Consider the following 19,687-nt stretch of genomic DNA (forward strand, 5'->3'; position numbering starts at 1 on the left):
GATGAGAACCTTTCCTCCAGAATTTTTGCATACTCGTGTTTGACTAACTTGATCTCTTTAGATAGCGAGTTCCTAAGTTTCTTGAATTCAGTAATATCGCCTGCTTTATAAGCCTCCTCTTTTCTCTTACGGATCAACCTGACTTTATTTGTAAACCACGGCTTGTTGTTTCCCCGAAAGTGGACAGATTTGGATGGAATAAACGTGTCTTCACAAAAACGGATATATGAGGACACTGCATCAACCCATTCATCCTGACCCGAGCATGTTTCCTGGAATACCTCCCAGTCGTGCATTCAAAGCATGCTTGTAGTTGCAATTTTGCCTCCTCAGACCATGTCTTCTTTGTATAAACTGTAGGTTTGGATGTTTTCAACCTTTGCCTGTAGGCTGGAATTAAATGAATTAGACAATGATCTGAAAAGCCCACTGCTGCTCTCCCCACTGCCCTGTAGGCCCCTTTTATGACTGTATAGCAGTGATCAAGCGTATTGTTCTCTCTCGTGAAGCAGTTTATATGTTGAGTAAATTTGGGGAGATCCAGGTTGAGTTTTCCTTTGTTAAAGTCCCCCATCACGATCACAAATGCTTCTGGAGATCCTTTCTCCCATTCTGATATTTTGCAAGCTAATTCACCAATAGCAGCTTTAAGATGCTTGAGGGGGAATATATACTGCAACCAGAACCATAGATGAAAACTCTCTTGGAGAGTAAAATGGTCTACAATTGAGTGCAAGGTACTCTAGATCTGGAGAGCAACCTTTTCCCAGTATGTTAACATCACAGCACCAGCTAGTGTTGATGTAGAGACATACCCCACCCCCCCTTTGTTTACCTGAAGCTACACAAAATAAATCTAAATAATATATGCTAATATTGTGTTACAGGCAGTTTGTCATACTTCAGAATCTAAATCCTTTCAGCTAATAGTGTGGTCCAGACACTAGCCTGCATTTTTTAATCTCAATCCTTTCTGACAATAGTATGGTCCACACACACTAAATTTTCTGTTTTATTATTGCAGTGCACGCAGGACGCAGGAGACCACATTTCCTAATCTAAATTGTTTGTGCTACTATTGTGGCGCAGGCAAGAGGCCACATTTCCTAATCTAAATCATTTGTGCCAATATTCTTGTCCAGTCAGGAGGCCACATTTCCTAATCTAAATTGTGCTAAAATTCTAATGCAGGCAGGAGGACACATGTACTAATCTAATATTAGCTGAATATTGGTTATTAATAGTCAATCATAACATTAATAATTATTATGTGGAATAAAACCTTGTAACAGAAACCCATCAGCATCTCATTATTGTGGTGTCAATGCACCTCACAAAGGCATCCTATTACCATATAAAACCCCTTAACATTTTGGACTTAATGGGGAAGAAATCAAAGTACCTCCAGTCCATTAAGATTTTCTTATAAAGTAAAATATTTATTGTTTGAGTTACCCTTAGTTGATGAAAATATGAAAATGTGGATTACTTTAACATCTATGCAAACAACATGATGTGAGATGGCTGAACAAGATTTTGTCATTTCGAAAATATACCTGAGCAGACAACTCCAACATCTTCATTATGTCCACAGCTATGTACTGTAAATGATTGGTGCAGACAGTCCCATACGCGTTGTTCATTGCCGGAGCATTGCACATCATCCAATACAATTATTCCTTGCCCTAGGCCAAATGCAGCACTGCCATTAAATGCAAGAGCTTGGCCACAATTTAACTGCCAGCATACAACTTGTGCAGCATTCAGATCAAAATAATCATCACACACAGTTCCTGTTGTGAGCTCATTTTCTCGTTCACCTTTGATGTCCGATGAACTCCCTCTGCTGGTGAAAGGAGGTGGTGAAACTGATTTGGATGGGAGAAACCTGTCATCTGAACAGGTGGATTTCGATTGGACATCCAGAATCTCTGAGTGGATATAAGGCTGCCGATGCCCTGTAAGGTTGCTGGTGATTTCTCTGCTCTGAGCTCTGACCTCCAGTTCAGTTCCTGTCTTCTGAAAGCTAAGTTTTGCTCTGTTATTGTTCCATGAGATTTTGTCTGATTTGCTTAGTTTTGTGTTCAGCCAGCCCCGGCAGGGGCTTTGCTGAATTTCCATTTTGTCCCTGATCGTTTAAATCTCTTTTGCTCTGTCTTCAGAATATATCGGAGTGCTGATATAGGGATTTTGAAGTCTAGTGACTTCAGGGCCGTTTTTCTTATCAGATGTGTTGGGACATTTTTGGTAGGGTTTTTGTGGATTGCAGCTAGTATCTTTTCTGTCCTTTCCTATCTAGTTAGTTGGGACCCATCGTTTGCTCTGCCTATCTTTCTGTCTGTGTTTGTGTTTTCATCTGTTTTCACCGACAATACATGTTGGGGGCTGTCTATTGCTTTCGGGTCTGCTCTGAGGCAGTTTAGATTTCCCCTTTCTTTCTTTAGACTTATTTAGCTCTCCGGCTGTGACGAGGTGTCTAGGATCACTGTAGGAACACTCCACGGCTACTGTTAGTTGTGTGAATAGGATCAGGGGTCTGCAATCTGTTAGCTACCAACCTCTCCGGTTTTCTGGACTTAGCTTGCATTTTTGTTTTTTTCTCCTCCGGTGACTCATTCATAACAGTTCCCCATGCTCCATTATAGAGGATTTCTACACGACCGTTACATTGACCATTGCCATTTACCAGTCATAAAGACAAGTCTGAACCTAAAAAAAGAAGAATGGTCATTTCTAAAATCATTTTATTGTAAATTATTTTAAAGGGAACCAGACAGGTCCCCTATGTGCTCACAGCCACCAGCATTTGTGTTATTGTTAATAAATACCCTGTTTTTTCTTCCGTTTGTAGTGTTTAATACCTAAATGCAGATAAAAAAAATTACAAATAGTGATAAGCGGACTTTTTTGGAAAACCTTCAACAATCTCAAATTTGGAAGGAATGCAGCTCATTTAGATTTATGTTTAGATTTATGAGCATTTTCTCTTAAAACCTGCAAAATTCCAGGAACAGTTCAGTAAATGACTGTGATTCCACTAACCACTTGTTAGGACTTTGTCTTGGATAGTGATGCTGAATTTTGAGTGGGGGTCTTTAATGATGGGATTTAATGGGGAGAGGTCAGAGAAGCAACGGACTGTTTTACTTTTTTTATTTTTTAAATTTTTTTCTTCTTTATATTAACTTATAATGTATAGATTCTGGCAGCCAATCACAGCGCAAATACCATCCATAATGTCCAGACACAAATGGTTCTGCAATTGGCTGCCAAAATCACATGTTCCTCTCCATATAAAAAATGAAGATGTTGTGTGGGTGTCGTGATTTTGTCAGTGTAACCGTAGAGAGAGGCTGCTACTATGGCTGTTACAAGTTGTCAGATAGTTAGAAATGCAGTTTTTTGTCAGCTACTTCAGTTATATAGGATCCTGTGTAAAATCAACCTTCCATCATGTAAAATGATTGTGCTAATTGTTAGGAGGTCAAATTCCCTAATCATAATTATTTGGATTAATATTGTGGTGCAGGAAGGAGGCTACATTTCCTAATGAAAATCGTTTGGACTAACATTTTGGTGCAGGCAGGAGGCCATAATTCCAAATGAAAATTGTTTGGGCTAATATTGTGGTGCAGGCAGAAGGCCACTTTCCCCAATCATGATGTTTTGGGCTAATATTGTGGTGCCAGCAAGAGTCCATGTTTTCCTAATCAAACTTGCTTGGGCTAAAATTTTGTGTTTCAAAAAGGAGGCCACATTTCTTTATTTAAATTATTTGTGCTAATATGGTGTTACAGGCAGTTCGTCATATTTCAGTATCTAAATAATTTCAGCTAATAGTGTGGTCCAGACACCAGCCTGCAATTTTTAATCTCAATCCTTTCTGACATTAATTTGGTCCATACACACTAAATCTTCTGTTTTATTATTGCAGTGCATGCAGCAGGCAGTAGACCACATTTCCTAATCTAAATTGTTTGTGCTACTACTGTGGTGCAGGCAGGAGGCCACATTTCCTTATCTAAATTGTGCTAAAATTCTAATGCAGGCAGGAGGACTCATTTCCTAATCTAATATTAGCTGAATTTTGGTTATTAATAGTCAAATATAACATTAATAATTATTATGTGGAATAAAACCCTGAAACAGAAACCCATCAGCATCTCATTGTTGTTATGTCAATGTACCTCACAAAGGCATCCAACTACCATATAAAACCCCTTAACATTTTGGACTTAATGGGGAAGGAACCAAAGTACCTCCAGTCCATTAAGATTTTCTAAGAAAAAAAGAATATTTATTGCTTGAATTACCATTAGTTGTAGAAAATATGAAAATGTGGGTTACTTTAACATGCAAACAACATGATGTGAGATGACTGAATAAGATTTCATCATTTCGAAAATATACCTGAGCAGACAACTCCAACATCTTCATTATGTCCACAGTTATGTACTGTAAATGGTTGGTGTAGGCAGTCCCATACGCGTTGTTCATTGCCGGTGCATTGCACATCATCCAATACAATTACTCCTTGTCCTTGGCCAAATGCAGCACTGCCATTAAATGCAAGAGCTTGGCCACAATTTAACTGCCGGCATACAACTTGTGCAGCATTCAGATCAAAATAATCATCACACACAGTTCCCCATGCTCCATTATAGAGGATTTCTACACGACCATTACATTGACCATTGCCATTTACCAGTCTTAAAGACAAGTCTGAACCTAAAGAACCTAAAAAAAAGGAGAATGGTCATTTCTAAAAACATTTTATTGTAAATGATCTTAAAGGGAACCAGACAGGTCCCCTATGTGCTCGCAACCACCAGCATTTGTGTTATTGCTAATAAATACCCTGCTTTTTCATCCCTTTATAGTGTTTAATACCTAAATGCAGATAAAAAAAAAATTATAAAAAGTGGTAAGCAGGCTTTTTTGGAAAACGTTCAACAATCTCAAATTTGGCAGGAATGCAGCTCATTTAGATTTGTGTTTAGATTTATGAGCATTTTCCCTTAAAACCTGCAAAATTCCGGGAACAATTCAGTAAATGACCGTGATTCCACTAACCATTTGTTAGGACTTTGTCTTGGATAGTGGTGCTGAATTTTGAGTGGGGGTCTTAAATGAGGGGATTTCATGGGGAGAGGTCAGAGGAGCGATGGACTGTTTTTCTTTTTTTTCTTTTTTAAATTTTTTTCTTCATTTAATTAACTTATAATGTGTAGATTCTGGCAGCCAATCACAGCACAAATACCATTCATAATGTCCAGACACAAGTGCTTCTGCAATTGGCTGCCAAAATCACGTCCCTCTCCATATAAAAAACGAAGATGTTGTTTGGGTGTCGTGATTTTGTCAGTGTAACTATAGAGAGAGGCTGCTACTAGGCTGTTGCAAGTTGTCAGATAGTTAGAAATTCTCTTTTTTGTCAGCTACTTCAGCTATATAGGATCCTGTGTAAAATCAACCTTCCATCATCTAAAATGATTGTGCTAATATTTTGGTGCAGGCAGGAGGCCACATTTCCTAATCACAATCATTTGGATTAATATTGTTGTGGTGCAGGAAGGAGGCTACATTTCCTAATGAAAATTGCTTAGACTAGCATTGTAGTGCAGGCAGGAGGCCATATTTCCTAATGAAAATTGTTTGGGCTAATATTGTGGTGCAGGCAGAAGGCCACATTTTTCAATCATGATGTTTTGGGCTAATATTGTGGTGCCAGCAAGAGTCCATGTTTCCTAATCATACATGTTTGGGCTAAAATTTTGTGGTTCAAAAAGATGCAAACATTTCTTTAACTAAATTATTTTTGCTAATATTGTGTTACAGGCAGTTCGTCATATTTCAGAATCTAAATCCTTTCAGCTAATAGTGTGGTCCAGAACCCAGCCTGCATTTTTTAATCTCAATCCTTTCTGACAATAGTTTGGTCCATACACACTAAATTTTCTTTTTTACTACTGCAGTGCACGCAGGAGGCAGGAGACCATATTTCCTAATCTAAATTGTTTGTGCTACTATTGTGATGCAGGCAAGAGGCCACATTTCCTAATCTAAATTGTGCAAAAATTCTAATGCAGGCAGGTGGACACATGTCCTAATCTAATATGAGCTGAATATTGGTAATTAATAGTCAAACATAACATTAATAATTATTATGTGGAATAAAACCATGTAACAAAAACCCATCAGCATCTCATTATTGTGGTGTCAATACACCTCACAAAGGCATCCTACTACCATATAAAACCCCTTAATATTTTGGACTTAATGGGGAAGGAACCAAAGTACCTCCAGTCCATTAAGATTTTCTTATAAAATAAAATATTTATTGATGCAGTCTACCTTAGTTGTAGAGAATATGAAAAAGTGGATTTCTTTAACATCTATGCAAACAACATGATGTGTGATGGCTGAACAAGATTTCAACATTTCGAAAATATACCTGAGCAGACAACTCCAACATCTTCATTATGTCCACAGTTATGTACTGTAAATGGTTGGTGTTGACAGTTCCATACGCGTTGTTCATTGCCGGTGCATTGCACATCATCCAATACAATTACTCCTTGTCCTTGGCCAAATGCAGCACTGCCATTAAATGCAAGAGCTTGGCCACAATTTAACTGCCGGCATACAACTTGTGCAGCATTCAGATCAAAATAATCATCACACACAGTTCCCCATGCTCCATTATAGAGGATTTCTACACGACCGTTACATTGACCATTGCCATTTACCAGTCGTAAAGACAAGTCTGAACCTAAAAATAAGGAGAATGGTCATTTCTAAAAACATTTTATTGTAAATTATCTTAAAGGGAACCAGACAGGTCTCCTATGTGCTCACAACCACCAGCATTTGTGTTATTGTTAATAAATACCCTGCTTTTTCATTCCTTTAGAGTGTTTAATATCTAAACTCAGATAAAAAAAAATTATAAATAGTGATGAGCAGACTTTTTTGGAAAACGTTCAACAATCTCAAATTTGGCAGGAACGCAGCTCATTTAGAGTTGAGTTTACATTTATGAGCATTTTCCCTTAAAACCTGCAAAATTCCGGGAACAGTTCAGTAAATGACCGTGATTCCACTAACGATTTGTTAGGACTTTGTCTTGGATAGTGGTGCTGAATTTTGAGTGGGAGGTCTTTAATGAGGGGATTTAATGGTTAGAGGTCAAAGGAGCGACGGACTGTTTTTTTTTTTTCTTTTTTAAATTTTTTTTCTTCTTTATATTAACTTAGAATGTGTAGATTCTGGCAGCCAATCACAGCACAAATACCATCCACAATGTCCAGACACAAGTGCTTCTGCAATTTGCTGCCAAAATAACATATCCCTCAATATTTAAAATGCGAAGATGTTGTGTGGGTGTCGTGATTTTGTCAGTGAAACTGTAGAGAGAGGCTGCTACTATGGCTGTTGCAAGTTGTCAGATAGTTAGAAATGCAGTTTTTTCTCAGCTACTTCAGCTATATAGGATCCTGTGTAAAATCAACCTTCCATCATCTAAAATGATTGTGTTAATAGTTTGGTGCAGGCAGAAGGCCATATTTCCTAATCACAATAATTTGGATTAATATTGTGGTGCAGGAAGGAGGCTACATTTCCTAATGAAAATCATTTGGGCTAATATTGTGGTGCCAGCAAGAGTCAATGTTTCCTTATCAAACTTGTTTGAGATAAAATTTTGTGGTTCAAAAAGGAGGCCACAATTCTTTATCTAATGTATTTATGCTAATATGGTGTTACAGGCAGTTCGTCATATTTCAGAATCTAAATCTTTTCAGGTAATAGTGTGGTCCAGACACCTGCCTGCATTTTTTAATCTAAATCCTTTCTGGCAATAGTTTGGTCCATACACACTAAATTTTCTTTTTATTATTGCAGTGCACGCAGGAGGCATGAAACCACATTTCCTAATCTAAATTGTTTGTGCTACTATTGTGGTGCAGGTAAGGGGCCTTATTACATAGTCTAAATCATTTGTGCTAATATTCTGGTGCAGGCAGAAGGCCACATTTCCTAATCTAATGGTTAATAATTACCATGCATTTTCATCCCTTTTTAGTGTTTAATACCTAAATGCAGATTTAAAAAAAAATTATAAGTAGTGATGAGCTGACTGTTTTGAAAAACGTTCAACAATCTCAAATTTGGCAGGAACGCAGCTCATTTAAATTTGTGTTTAGATTTATGAGCATTTTCCCTTAAAACCTGCAAAATTCCGGGAACAGTTCAGTAAATGACCGTGATTCCACTAACGATTTGTTAGGACTTTGTCTTGGATAGTGGCACTGAATTTTTAGTGGGGGGGTCTTTAATGAGGCGATTTAATGGGGAGAGGTCAGAGGAGCGACAGACTGTTTAAATTTTTTTCTTCTTTATTTTAACTTATAATGTGTAGATTCTGGCAGCCAATCACAGCACAAATACCATCCATAATGTCCAGACACAAGTGCTTCTGCAATTGGCTGCCAAAATCACATGTCCCTCTCCTTATAAAAAACAAAGATGTTGTTTGGGTGTCGTGATGTTGTCAGTGAAACAGTAGAGAGAGGCTGCTTCTATGGCTATTGCAAGTTGTCAGATAGTTGGAAATGCAGTTTTTTGTCAGCTACTTCAGGTATATAGGATCCTGTGTAAAATCAACCTTCCATCATCTAAAATGATTGTGCTAATAGTTAGGAAGCCACATTTCCTAATCACAATAATTTCGATTAATATTGTGGTGCAGAAAAGAGGCTACATTTCCTAATGAAAATCATTTGGACTAACATTGTGGTGCATGCAGGAATCCATATTTCCTAATGAAAATTGTTTGGGCTAATATTGTGGTGCAGGCAGAAGGCCACGTTTCCCAATCATGATGTTTTGGGCTAATATTGTGGTGCCAGCAAGGGTTCATGTTTCCTAATCAGACTTGTTTGGGCTAAAATTTAGTGGTTTAAAAAGGAGGCCTCATTTCTTTATCTAAATTATTTGTGCTAATATAGATTTAAAGGCAGGATGTAACATCTCAGATTCTAAATCCTTTCAGCTAATATTGTGTTACAGACACCAGCCTACATTTTTAAATCTCAATCCTCTTTGACAATAGTTTAGTCCATACACACTAAATCTTCAGTTCTATTATTGCAGTGCACGCAGGAGGCAGGAGACCACATTTCCTAATATAAATCGTTTGTGCTAATATTCTGGTGCAGGCAGAAGGCCACATTTCCTAATCTAAATTGTGTTAAAATTTTGATGCAGGCAGAAGGACACCTGTCCTAATCTAATATTAGCTGAATATTGGTTATTAATTGTCAAACATAACAGTAATAATTATTATGTGGAATGAAACCCTGTAACAGAATCCCATCAGCATCTAATTATTGTGGTGTAAATGCACCTCACAAAGGCATCCTACTACCTCTTAAAACCCCTTAACATTTTGGACTTAATGGGGAAGGAACCAAAATACCTCCAGTCCATTAAGATTTTCTTATGAAAAAAAATATTTATTGTTTGAGTTACCCTTAGTTGTAGAAAATATGAAAATGTGGATTACTTTAACATCTATGCAAACAACATGATGTGAGATGGCTGAACAAGATTTCGTTATTAAGGAAATATACCTGAGCAGACAACTCCAACATCTTCATTATGTCCACAGTTATGTACTGTAAATGGTTGGTGCAGACAGTCCCATACACGTTGTTCATTGCCGGTGCATTGCACATCATCCAATACAATTACTCCTTGTCCTTGGCCAAATGCAGCACTGCCATTAAATGCAAGAGCTTGGCCACAATTTAACTGCCGGCATACAACTTGTGCAGCATTCAGATCAAAATAATCATCACACACAGTTCCCCATGCTCCATTATAGAGGATTTCTGCACGACCGTTGCATTGACCATTGCCATTTACCAATCTTATAGACAAGTCTGAACCTAAAGAACCTAAAAAAAAGGAGAATGGTCATTTCTAAAAACATTTTATTGTAAATTATCCTAAAGCGAACCAGACAGGTCCCCTATGTGCTCACAACCACCAGCATTTGTGTTATTGTTAGAAAATACCCTGCTATTTCATCCCTTTATAGTGTTTAATACTTAATGCAGATTTAAAAAAAAAAATGATAAAAATAGTGATGAGCGGACTTTTTTGGAAAATGTTCAACAATCTAAAATTTGGCTGGAACTCAGCTCATTTGGATTTGTGTTTAGATTTATGAACATTTTCCCTTAAAACCTGCAAAATTCCGGGAACAGTTCAGTAAATGACCGTGATTCCACTAACGCTTTGTTAGGATTTTGTCTTGATTAGTGGTGCTGAATTTTGAGTGGGGGGGTCTTTAATGAGGGCATTTAATGGGGAGAGGTCAGAGAAGCCACGGACTGTTTTTCTTTTTTAAATTTTTTTCTTCTTTATATTAACCAAATGTGTGTAGATTCTGGCTGACAATCACTGCACAAATACCATCCACAATATTCAGACACAAGTGCTTCTGGAATTGGCTGCCAAAATCACATGTCCCTCTCCAAATAAAAAGCGAAGATGTTGTGTGGGATTCGTGATTTTGTCAGTGTAACCGTAGAGAGAGGCTGCCTAAGTTGTCAGATAGTTAGAAATGCAGTTTATTGTCAGCTACTTCAGTTATATAGGATCCTGTGTAAAATCAACCTTCCATAATCTAAAATGATTGTGCTAATAGTTAGGAGGCCACATTTCCTAATCATAATTAATAGGATTAATATTGTGGTGCAGGCAGGAGGCTACATTTCCTGGTGAAAATCGTTTGGACTAACATTATGGTGAAGGCAAGATGCCATTTTTCCTAATGAAAATTGTTTGGGCAAATATTGTGGTGCAGGCAGAAGGCCAGGTTTCCCCATCATGATGTTTTGAGCTAATATTGTGGTGCCAGCAAGAGTCCATGTTTCCTTATCAAACTTGTTTGAGCTAAAATTTTGTGGTTCAAAAAGGAGACCACATTTCTTTATCTAATGTATTTATGCTAATATGGTGTTACAGGCAGTTCGTCATATTTCAGAATCTAAATCCTTTCAGCTAATAGTGTGGTCCAGACACCAGCCTGCATTTTTTAATCTCAATCCTTTCTGACAATAGTTTGGTCCATTGACACTAAATTTTCTGTTTTATTATTGCAGTGCATGCAGGAGACCACATTTCCTAATCTAAATTGTTTGTACTAATATTGTGGTGCAGGCAAGGGGCCACATTTCCTAATCTAAATCATTTGTGCCAATATTCTGGTACTGTCAGTAGGCCACATTTACTAATCTAAAATGTGCTAAAATTCTAATGAAGGCAGGAGGACACATTTCCTAATCTAATATTAGCTGAATATTGGTTATTAATAGTCAAAAATAACATTAATAATTATTGTGGAATAAAACCCTGTAAAAGAATCCCATCAGCATCTCATTATTGTGGTGTCAGTACACCTCACAAAGGCATCATACTACCTTATAAAGCCCCTTAACATTTTGGATTTAATGGGGAAGGAACCAAAGTACCTCCAGTCCATTAAGATTTTCTAATAAAAAAGAATATTTATTGTTTGAGTTACCCTTAGTTGTAGAAAATATGAAAATGTGGGTTATTTTAACATCTATGCAAACAACATGATGTGAGATGACTGAATAAGATTTCATCATTTCGAAAATATACCTGAGCAGACAACTCCAACATCTTCATTATGTCCACAGTTATGTACTGTAAATGGTTGGTGAAGACAGTCCCATACACGTTGTTCATTGCCGGTGCATTGCACATCATCCAATACAATTACCCCTTGTCCTTGACCAAATGCAGCACTGCCATTAAATGCAAGAGCTTGGCCACAATTTAACTGCCGGCATACAACTTGTGCAGCATTCAGATCAAAATAATCATCACACACAGTTCCCCATGCTCCATTATAAAGGATTTCTACACGACCGTTACATTGACCATTGCCATTTACCAGTCTTAAAGACAAGTCTGAACCTAAAGAACCTAAAAAAAAGGAGAATGGTCATTTCTAAAAACATTTTATTGTAAATTATCTTATAGGGAACCAGACAGGTCCCCTATGTGCTCACAACCACCAGTATTTGCGTTATTGTTAATAAATACCCTGCTTTTTCATCCCTTTATAATGTTTAATAACTAAATGCAGATTTTTTAAAAAAATTATAAATATTGATGAGCGGACTTTTTTGGAAAATGTTCAACAATCTCAAATCTGGCAGGAACGCAACTCATTTGGATTTGTGTTTAGATTTGTGAGCATTTTCCCCTAAAACCTGCAAAATTGTGGGAACAGTTCAGTAAATGACCGTGATTCCACTAACAATTTGTTAGGACTTTGTCTTGGATAGTGGTGCTAAATTTTGAGTGTGGGGGGGGTCTTTAATGAGGGCATTTAATGGGGAGAGATCAGAGGAGCGACGGACTGTTTTTTTTTTTTTCTTTTTTTTTTTTTCTTCTTTTTATTAACTTAATGTGTGTAGATTCTGGCTTCCAATTACAGCACAAATACCATTCACAATGTCAAGACACAAGGTCTTCTGCAATTGGCTGCCAAAATCACATGTCCCTCTCCATATATAAAGTGAAGATGTTGTGTGGGTGTCGTGATTTTTTCAGTGTAACAGTAGAGAGAGGCTGCTACTATGGCTGTCCAAGTTGTCAGATAGTTAGAAATGCAGTTTATTGTCAGCTACCTCAGTTATATAGGATCCTGTGTAAAATCAACCTTCCATCATCTAAAATGATTGTGCTAATAGTTAGGAGGCCACATTTCCTAATCATAATTATTTGGACTAATATTGTGGTGCAGGAAGGAGGCTACATTTCCTAATGAACATCGTTTGGACTGACATTGTGGTGCAGGCAGGATGCCATAATTCCTAATGAATATAAAACATGTTTGGGATAAAATTTTGTGGTTCAAAAAGATGCAAACATTTCTTTATCTAAATTATTTGTGCTAATATGGTGTTACAGGCAGTTCGTCATATTTCAGATTGTAAATCCTTTCAGCTAATAGTGTGGTCCAGACACCAGCCTGCACTTTTTAACCTCAATCCTTTCTGACAATAGTTTGGTCCATACACACTAAATTCTCTGCTTTATTATTGCAGTGCTAATTATTGGAGGAGGCAGGAGACCACATTTCCTAATCTAAATTGTTTGTGCTACTATTGTGGTACAGGCAAGAGGCCACATTTCCTAATCTAAATCATGTGTGCCAATATTCTTGTCCAGTCAGGAGGCCACATATCCTAATCTAAATTGTGCTAAAATTCTAATGCAGGCAGGAGGACACATGTCCTAATCTAATATTAGCAGAATATTGGTTATTAATAGTCAAACATAACATTAATAATTGTTATGTGGAATAAAACTCTGTAACAGAAACACATCAGCATCTCATTGTTGTTATGTCAATACACCTCACAAAGGCATCCTACTACCACATAACACGCCTTAACATTTTGGACTTAATGGGGAAGGAACCAAATTACCTCCAGTCCATTAAGATTTTCTTATAACATAAAATATTTATTGTTTGAGTTACCCTTAGTTGTAGAGAATATGAAAATGTGGATTACTTTAACATCTATGCAAACAACATGATGTGAGATCAATGAATAAGATTTCATCATTTTGAAAATATACCTGAGCAGACAACTCCAACATCTTCATTATGTCCACAGTTATGTACTGTAAATGGTTGGTGCAGACAGTCCCATACGCGTTGTTCATTGCCGGTGCATTGCACATCATCCAATACAATTAATCCTTGTCCTTGGCCAAATGCAGCACTGCCATTAAATGCAAGAGCTTGGCCACAATTTAACTGCCGGCATACAACTTGTGCAGCATTCAGATCAAAATAATCATCACACACAGTTCCCCATGCTCCATTATAGAGGATTTCTACACGACCGTTACATTGACCATTGCCATTTACCAGTCTTAAAGACAAGTCTGAACCTAAAGAACCTAAAAAAAAGGAGAATGGTTATTTCTAAAAACATTTTATTGTAAATTATCTTAATGGTAACCAGACAGGTCCCCTATGTACTCACAACCACCAGCATTTGTGTTATTGTTATTAAATACCCAGCTTTTTCATCCCTTTATAGTGTTTAACACCTAAATGCAGATAAAAAAAAAATTATAAATAGTAATGAGCGGACTTTTTTGGAAAACGTTCAGCAATCTCAAATTTGGCAGGAACGCAGCTCATTTGGATTTGTGTTTAGATTTATAAGCATTTTCCCCTAAAACCTGCAAAATTGTGGAAACAGTTCAGTAAATGACCGTGATTAGAGTTGAGTGACTTTTGGTTTTTTAGGGTCGAGTTTCGTTTTGTGAAACCCGACTTTTCCAAAAGTCGGGTCGAGCAAGATCGGCCGATTATATGGAAAAGTCGGGGTCGTGCCGAAACACGAAACCCAATGTAAGTCAATGGGGAATAAAAGTCAGCAGTGAGAGGAGGACAGGAAACACACCTACAGTGCCCATTTGAATGCCAAAAGCATCAATTCTTCTTACTTAAGCTTGTCAACCTTAATTAACTTCATAATACAAGTTACGCACTGAAAAATGGGTTTTTTTTGGCTAAAGTTGTGGGGGGGTAGGGCTGGCTCCAGGTTTTCATGTGCCCTGGGCGAAAGAGCGCCCCTTTAACACATACCACAACTCATCATGCTCCGATACGGCAGAGAAATAGTGGTATAGTACAATGAAAAATACCTCACTTTTTACATCTCATGACGAGGCCCATCTATTTCTCCATACAGAATCATTGGTCCCATGTAATGTTTGAAACAGTATATGATGAGCTCCACATAATGCTACAGTATATGTTGGTCCCCATGGATGAAGCTCCACTGTCTTATGGGCCCAAATAATGCTCCAAACATAATGGGCCCCATTTCTAATGCTCTAGTGTATAATGGGCCCTGTAAATGCTGCTCCAGTGTCTGATGTCCACCTTTGGAATGTTCCAGTGTATGGTGGGCCCCATCTATCATTCTCCAGAGTATAGTGCTCCCCAAAAATTGCTGTCCCAACATTGAAAACAATCAAATAAGTCTCCTCGCTAGGGAATCCCTGTACTAGTCTGGACTCCTCCTCGTCCCCATCTTCCGTCTCACTGCACAGTATTTCAACCTTGCAAGTGCTGTGATCCTGAGCAAGCAGGGGGGCCCACTCGTTGGCGACGGCACTGGCACAGGGCCCCTGATAGTACGGTGGTGTGTTTGATGGCAGGTGGGCTGAACCTGCACTTTCATCTGCAGCTTCCTCTTTGTCACCGTGTAAGATGGAACTGTATATGGGAAGGGTAACCTGAGTTTCATCAGGGTCAGATTCAGGCCATGTAGCGTGCGAGGGGAATGTAGTGGTCTGGGTCAATGTACCAGCAGATTCATCGAGCAGTGGCTGGGCATCAGTGCACTTGTGTCGCCCCCAGGAGTACGGTCGCCACAGTGGCATTACCTTCCTCCTAGGGAGTGTGATGTCATGCTTGGGAGCAACGAAGGATCTCTCTAGCAGGTTAACTGATTGGGCGGCGTTATTCCCACGAGTCATGACCCTCCAAACAGCGTTCATGAAGGCAAAGTGTTTGTTTTACGTGGGCAGCATGGTTGCAAAGCTGAACCTTAAAGGAATGTCCAGAAGGGCACCACCAGGAGTGGAGCCTACGGTTAAATTCGACTCCACCTGGGAAACCTCAACCATGCCAGCTACAGAAAAGATGCACACATTGCGAGCTTAATTCCGTTAACGAACGAGACTCCGTCATGCCCCGCAGTCTGAGTCCGGCTTACTAGAGGGACACGTGAGGCTCTGGCACATGAGATTGGCCAATAACTGGCGTGTCATGCCCTTACATGTCCGTGGCTGCATGTGCGCTACACTGAAAAGGCCAGCGTTTGTCGCTTACAGGTGCAGATAACCCGCTGAACAACGTTAGTGATGGGGATCACTGATTACAATTATTACCCGCGAACGATGATTTCCCAGTAAGTGCAGGTCAACCGCAGTTCCGGAATTAGGCCTAACCGTCATTCCTGAAAAAATGAAAAACTTACGTGTGCAAACCACAGGTGCTGTAGCTTGCTTAACAGCTCGCCAGCCATTCTCAAGCCCAGTATGGATTACACGTGATTGCACAAAGGTGAGAAAGGGTACCGTATCCCCGGATAACATGTATGGATAGCGTACACATTCAAAATATATGTCTAAACATCAGGAGGCAGGCTCAGACGGTGTTAGGCCCAGTATGGCTTGCACGTGATTGCACAAAGGTGAGAAAGGGTACCGTATCCCCGGATAACATGTATGGATAGCGTACACATTCAAAATATATGTCTATACATCAGGAGGCAGGCTCAGACGGTGTTAGGCCCAGTATGGCTTGCACGTGATTGCACAAAGGTGAGAAAGGGTACCGTATCCCCGGTTAACATGTATGGATAGCGTACACATTCAAAATATATGTCTATACATCAGGAGGCAGGCTCAGACGGTGTTAGGCCCAGTATGGCTTGCACGTGATTGCACAAAGGTGAGAAAGGGTACCGTATCCCCGGATAACATGTATGGATAGCGTACACATTCAAAATATATGTCTATACATCAGGAGGCAGGCTCAGACGGTGTTAGGCCAAGTATGGATTGCACAAAGGTGAGAAAGGGTACCGTATCCCCGGATAACATGTATGGATAGCGTACACATTCAAAATATATGTCTATACATCAGGAGGCAGGCTCAGACGTGTTAGGCCCAGTATGGATTGCACGTGATTGCACAAAGGTGAGAAAGGGTACCGTATCCCCGGATAACATGTATGGATAGCGTACACATTCAAAATATATGTCTATACATCAGGAGGCAGGCTCAGATGGTGTCAGGCACAGTATGGATTTGACGGCCCAGACTACACAGCGGAGGAGCAGGGAGAGGTAAAGATTGCAAATGCTGGGGCCCTACCCAAGCAAGGGGGGCCCACTCGTGGGCGTCGGTACTGGCACTGGGCCCCTCATAGTACGGCGGTGTGTCAGAGACACTTGATTGCACTATGAGGGACCCTGTGCCAGTGCCCGCGCTCAAGAGTCGGCCTACCCACCTGTCCAGGGCAACGGCACTCGCACGGTGTCGTGCGCTAGGTGGTGACCCCGGCCATGGGGGGGGGGAGCCAGCACAGTTAGGGAGTTTTAGAAAGTGGCATATGTTGATGTTGGACATTCAGCTGATGCAAAAGGCGAAATAGGTCAAGTCCCAGGAAGAGGTGGACCAAAGCAAGCCATTTTTCTGTCACCCTATGTGTCATCAGGGGAAGGTGGGACAAAATCCTTGGAAACCCATGCATGGTTCATTTTAATGAAGTTTAGATCATCCACATTTTGGGTTGACAGACGGGTCCTTTTTTCTGTCAGGATTGATCCAGCTGCACTGAAGACTCTTTCCGAAAGCACACTTGCAGCTGGGCAAGCGAGCTCCTGTAAGGCATATTGTGCCAATTCAGGCCAGGTGTCCAGTTTAGCGGCCCAATAGTCAAAGGGGAATGACCTGTGTGGGAGAACATCGATATGGGAGGAAAAGTAGTTTGTAACCATAGTTGACAACTGCTGTCTCCTGTCACTTTCCATCGATGCAGTATTACCAGTTGTGTGAGCGGTACTTGAAAAATCAGTCCACAACATTGTCATGAAACCCCTGTCTCCAACGCCACTTCTGCTGTGTGCACCATGAACACCTCTGCCAAGCTGCCCCCGGCCCGTACGGCTCGTGTGAGAACCATCACCGCTGCTGTGTGCTGGGAATGCCTCAAGCAACCGATTTACCAGAGTTGCTTGTTTATTAGCCAATATTAGGTCAAGGTTCTCCTGTGGCATGATGTTTTGTAATTTGCCTTTATAGCGTGGATCCAGGATGCTGGCCAACCAGTAGTCATCATCGTTCATCATTTTGGCAATGCGGGGGTCCCTTTTTAGGATCTGCAAGGCATAATCTGACATATGGGCCAATGTTCCCGGTGTCAATGATGCACTGCAAGTGCTGGTTGGAGGAGCACTTTCTGGCAAATCCACATCCCTCCAGTCACGCACAAACCCTGTACCTGACCTTGCCACGCCAACATTTTCACTTGCCCCACGAGATGCATCCTCCTCCCCTAAGTAATCATCCCCATCATCAACCTCCTCCTCCTCTTCTTCCTCCAACTCGTCCAGGAGAGGTCCCTGAGCAGACAATGGCTGAATGTCATTAAGGATTCCCTCCTCGTCAACATTGGCTGCAGACGCCTGCTCCTTAAGGTGCGTCAAAGTTTGCATGAGCAGACGCATAAGTGGGATGGTCATGCTTAGGATGGCGTCGTCTGCGCTTACCAGCCGTGTGCATTCCTCAAAACACTGAAGGACTTTACTGAGGTCTTTCAGCTTCGACCACTAAACACCTGTCAACTCCATGTCTGCTCTCAAAGTGCCTGGCCGTGTATCCTCCCACAAATGCATTATGGCCTGCCTCTGCTCGCACAGCCGCTCCACCATGTGCAGGGTGGAGTTCCACCTTGTTGCAATGTCGATAATGAGGCGGTGGTTGGGAAGGTGGAGCAATCGCTGCAGCTTCTGCATATGAACGGAGTGCACAGGCGACCCGCGGATGTGCGCGCACAGTCTTCGCACCTTCTGGAGCAGGGCTGTTAACTCCGGATAATTTTTGAGGAAGCACTGCACCACCAGGTTCAAGGTGTGAGCCAAGCAAGGTATGTGGCTGAGTTTTGAAAGGGCTATGGCTGCCACAAAATTACGGCCGTTATCACTAACTACCTTGCCTGCCTCATGATGCACACTGCCCAGCCATGACTCAGTTTGTCGCTTCAAGTACTCGGCCAGCACCTCGGCGGTGTGTCTGTCGCCCAAACACATCATCTGCAACACAGCCTGCTGACGCTTTCCACTAGCTGCTCGATAGGGGGACACCTCGTGTGCAACAGTGGCAGCTGCAGATGGAGTGCTCGTACGACTGCGTTCTGTGGACGAGCTTTCGCTTCTGGAGGAGGAGGAGGAGTATCGAACGCCTACAGCCAACTGTTTCCTATACCGTTGGCTAGGCAGCACTGTCCCACCACCGCTGTCCCCTGTGGACCCTGCATCCACCACATTATCCCAGTGCGCAGTGATGGACATGTAATGGCCCTGGCCATGCTGACTGGACCATGCATCAGTTGTGAGGTGCACCTTTCCACTCACTGACTGCTTGAGTGCATGGACAATGCGGTCTTTTACATGATGGTGGAGGGCTGGGATGGCTTTGTGAGAGAAGAAGTGGCGACTGGGTAGGTCATAGCGTGGTACTGCATAGGCCATGAGTTCGCGGAAAGCTGCGTTTCCACCAACCGAAAGGGCATCATCTCAAACGATATTAGTTTGGCAATGTGGGCGTTCAAACCCTGTGTACGCGGATGAGAGACTGAGTACTTTCTTGACCTACTCATAGTGTCTGGGAGGGTGAGCTGGACTTGAGAGCTGCATATGGTGGAAGTAGCAGTGGACAGGGCGGACTGAGAGAGGGTTGATGATGGTGATGGAGTTGGTGTTCTTTCTGATGGCCTAGATTCAGTATTTCGTTGATATAACAGTGGGATTCCCTGACTGCTGT

The 19,687-nt window shown here is 40.8% G+C and overlaps 2 protein-coding genes across 2 annotated transcripts in view; both read right to left on the reverse strand.

The window, feature by feature from the left end:
* Positions 1 to 11,678, reverse strand: part of LOC141059752 (scavenger receptor cysteine-rich domain-containing protein DMBT1-like) — a 45,715-nt gene extending 34,037 nt beyond the window's left edge. The window contains 6 exon segments of the mRNA XM_073555886.1: positions 1,557 to 1,803; positions 2,624 to 2,709; positions 4,411 to 4,722; positions 6,440 to 6,772; positions 9,633 to 9,959; positions 11,594 to 11,678. Of these exon segments, the coding sequence (XP_073411987.1) occupies positions 1,557 to 1,803; positions 2,624 to 2,709; positions 4,411 to 4,722; positions 6,440 to 6,772; positions 9,633 to 9,959; positions 11,594 to 11,678 (1,390 nt within the window).
* Positions 11,679 to 11,776: 98 nt separating this feature from the next.
* Positions 11,777 to 19,687, reverse strand: part of LOC141059755 (scavenger receptor cysteine-rich domain-containing protein DMBT1-like) — a gene marked incomplete at its 3' end in the record, with an annotated part of 153,183 nt that continues 145,272 nt past the window's right edge. Inside the window, exons 10-12 of the mRNA XM_073555887.1 lie at positions 14,137 to 14,169; positions 13,690 to 14,016; positions 11,777 to 12,021 (exon numbers count right to left, since the gene is read on the reverse strand). Coding sequence (XP_073411988.1) covers positions 11,777 to 12,021; positions 13,690 to 14,016; positions 14,137 to 14,169 — 605 coding nt within the window. The remainder of the gene's footprint in view (positions 12,022 to 13,689; positions 14,017 to 14,136; positions 14,170 to 19,687) is intronic.

Source organism: Dendrobates tinctorius, unplaced genomic scaffold, assembly GCF_039654945.1.
Source record: "Dendrobates tinctorius isolate UK_male_01 unplaced genomic scaffold, ASM3965494v1 ptg000230l, whole genome shotgun sequence".
Classification (NCBI taxonomy): Eukaryota; Metazoa; Chordata; class Amphibia; order Anura; family Dendrobatidae; genus Dendrobates; species Dendrobates tinctorius.